Source organism: Alexandromys fortis, unplaced genomic scaffold (genome assembly GCF_014885135.2).
Source record: "Alexandromys fortis isolate MF-2015 unplaced genomic scaffold, M_Fortis_MF-2015_v1.1 scaffold_2949, whole genome shotgun sequence".
Taxonomy (NCBI): Eukaryota; Metazoa; Chordata; class Mammalia; order Rodentia; family Cricetidae; genus Alexandromys; species Alexandromys fortis.
In genome coordinates this window covers 1-3,209 of record NW_026070810.1, presented here as the reverse complement: position 1 = coordinate 3,209, position 3,209 = coordinate 1, and the positions used below count along the sequence as shown (strand labels likewise).

General features: G+C 35.9%; 1 protein-coding gene across 1 annotated transcript; it reads left to right on the top strand.

Annotated features, from left to right (window-relative positions):
• Window positions 1-5: 5 nt before the first annotated feature.
• LOC126496340 (olfactory receptor 2AG2-like) lies at window positions 6-851 on the top strand (the record flags this gene model as incomplete). The annotated part of the gene is made up of 1 exon (XM_050133864.1): window positions 6-851. A coding segment is annotated over one exon (846 nt), but the record flags the coding sequence as incomplete, so codon positions are not given.
• Window positions 852-3,209: the final 2,358 nt, after the last annotated feature.

The following is a 3,209-nucleotide window of genomic DNA, read 5'->3' as shown; positions in this document are numbered from 1 at the left end:
CCTTGTACTTTTTGGCACTGACCAGCAATGGTCTGTTGCTCTTAGTCATCACGATGGATGCCCGGCTCCACGTGCCCATGTACCTCCTCCTTGGACAGCTCTCGCTCATGGACCTCCTCCTGACATCAGTTATCACTCCTAAGGCTGTCATTGATTTTCTACTCAAAGACAATACCATCTCCTTTGGAGGCTGTGCTCTTCAGATGTTTCTAGAACTCGTACTGGGCAGTGCAGAGGACCTCCTTCTGGCCTTCATGGCCTATGACAGGTATGTGGCCATTTGTCAACCTCTGAACTACACAATCTTGATGAGTCACAAGGTCTGCTGGCTCATGATAGCCACGTCATGGATCTTGGCATCTCTCAGTGCTCTAGGATATAGCATCTACACCATGCAGTATTCCTTTTGCAAATCTCGGCTGGTCAACCACCTGTTCTGTGAGATCCCTCCCCTATTAAAGCTGGCCTGTGCAGATACCTCCAGATATGAACTCATGGTTTATTTGATGGGGGTGACAATGCTCATTCTCCCTCTTACTGCCATCCTGGCCTCCTATTCACTAATACTGTTCACTGTGCTCAATATGCCCTCAAATGAGGGCAGGAAGAAAGCCCTTGTCACCTGCTCTTCCCATCTGACTGTGGTTGGGATGTGGTATGGTGGTGCTTCCTTCATGTATATTCTTCCCAGTCCCTTCCATAGCCCCAAACAAGACAACATCAGCTCAGTTTTCTACACAATTGTCACACCAGCTCTGAATCCTCTCATCTACAGTCTGAGGAATAAAGAGGTCACTGGGGCTTTGAAAAGAGTCCTGGGAAAACAACTGTCAACACATGATAACCTTTAGGAGGTTTTAATTCTAGTGTGAATGAAATATCCCTGGTAATTCCAGATTAAATGATATGTTACATGGTAGAGAAGAATGGGGTCAGAATTAAGTTTGTGTTCCTTTGAAAATGTTCTGTAAATCTTTTTTAAAGGAAGAATTAGAGGATCTGGTGTTTTGTCATATGTAGACACAAAGACCAGGTTCATGTCCATTTAGACACAAAGACCAGGTTTATTACCATTTAAATGGTAATACAATTTAGATACTCTAAACTAATCATATATTAGAAAATTGGAATTGACTTTTACAAGCACTGAATAAAAATTATAATAAATGAATATCAGGATATATTTCCAAGTCTTCATTGCCATTTAATTAACAATAGCTAGGAAATAGAATTACTGAAGATATCCATTATTGGATTAATAAATAATGAAAATTTGGTACATATACACCGTAGAATTTTGTTGAATGCTAAAGAAAAATATAATAAAGAAAATTTCAGTTAAATTGCCAGCACTGCAAAGTGAAATTAAAACAATTGACATATATATATATGTATATATATATATATATATGTATGTATATATATATAGTCTTTGTAGATACATATGTGTGTGTTCTTATACGTGAATTCTAGCCTCTAAATTCTTAGTTCATGTGTTTAAGCTGGAGTATTTGTAGATATAGGAATCTAGAAAGAGGGCATTGTGAGACACACCTTAAAGATGGGGGTGGCAGAGCATAGTGATATGAAAGTAGAGAAAGAATGTTGGAGGGAGGCAGGGGCCATTTTTTTGTTCCCAGTTGCCCAGACCTGAAAACTCACACAGAAACTATATTAATTACAACACTTCTCAGGCTTCTTATTAACTAGCTCTTACATATTGAATTAACCCATTTCTATTATTTGTATTTTAACATGAGGCTGTTTATTTACTGGTAAGGTTCCAGTGGTGTCTGTCTCCTTAGGTGGCTCCATGGTGTCTCCCTGACTACACCTATTCTCTCTATATATCAGATTTCTTGTCTGGCTATATTGTGTCCTGCTATAGGCCCAAAGCATATTATTTATTAACCAATGGGAAGAAAACATAGTCACAGCATACAGAGGGGAATTCCACATCAGGTTTATGCAAAGAGAAAGTGTGTGGGGAAATATAGGAGGGGAAGAATTGAAAGGTATATAAAAAATGGAAACCTAATATGTTATAATTCAATTTAAAACATGATTTATAAAATATTGTGAAAGGAAAAATAATTTGAAATTAGAAGAACATCATGAAAGAACAGTGCAACATATTTTCTTTCTGATTTAATATTCTGTATTATGCAAGGTCATGTTGCACATATGAAGCTTGCTCATATTCATTATTAACTCAAAGGTAGTTTTATAGCTGTAGATAATATCAGCTCATCATTCTACACAATTGTTATTCTGGTTCTGAATCCCCTCATCTATAGTCTGAGGAATAAAGAGGTCACTAGGGGCTTTGAGGAGAGTCCTAGGAAAACAACTGTCAACACAAGTCAACTTTTTCATTGATAACACTAAGTGAAGTTATTTTGAGTCACTATCATAAAAATTGAAAATAGAACAATTCTTACCAGATGCTGGGAAAAGTTAACAGTGAGTATCAGAAACAGAGAAGTAATGATTGATGGGTAGAGAATTATAGTTAGAAGCAACAGCTTCTGATGTGATGCTCCACTATAGATTTATGATACATAAAAACAATTCATAGTGTTTTTAAACCCCCAAAGACAGAGTTTTGAATGTTTTCACCATAAATCACTAATAAATAATTGTGAGGATTGATTTTCTTCAATTGCATACCTATATGAAACATAACACAGAACAACTTTAAATCATACAATATTATGCATTTTATTTAGCAGACAAAATACGTAAATTTTTCTTTCTAAAATCAATAGAAAAGAGTGTTTTAGAAATAGTCTATATTTCTGTAAACCCCAGAGATAACTATGTACGTTTAGTGGCTATTCTTTAGTTTTTGACACAGGCACACATTGTATTAAGTTGATATGTTCATGTAAAAGTTTGTTTCACTTGTTGGCATACAGTGATATGCTCCTCCTTATTGTGTGTATTGTAGCCTTACAGAGAAATGGTAGAAATTCTCAAGTTTGATGACAGAATGCAAGAGTTAGTATTCAATGCATCTTACTTTCCTATTTGACTTTGAATGTGAATGTAGTTTTTCTGGATCAAGGTCTGAAAACTATAAATTCGCAGTAAAATAGTAGCTATTTCAATGCATTGTTCTGAGGACTAAGACAATGTATTGTCCAGGGAAAGTATACATAAAAATTAGAATGACAACCAGCATGAACAACATCAAACAAGAAACATAT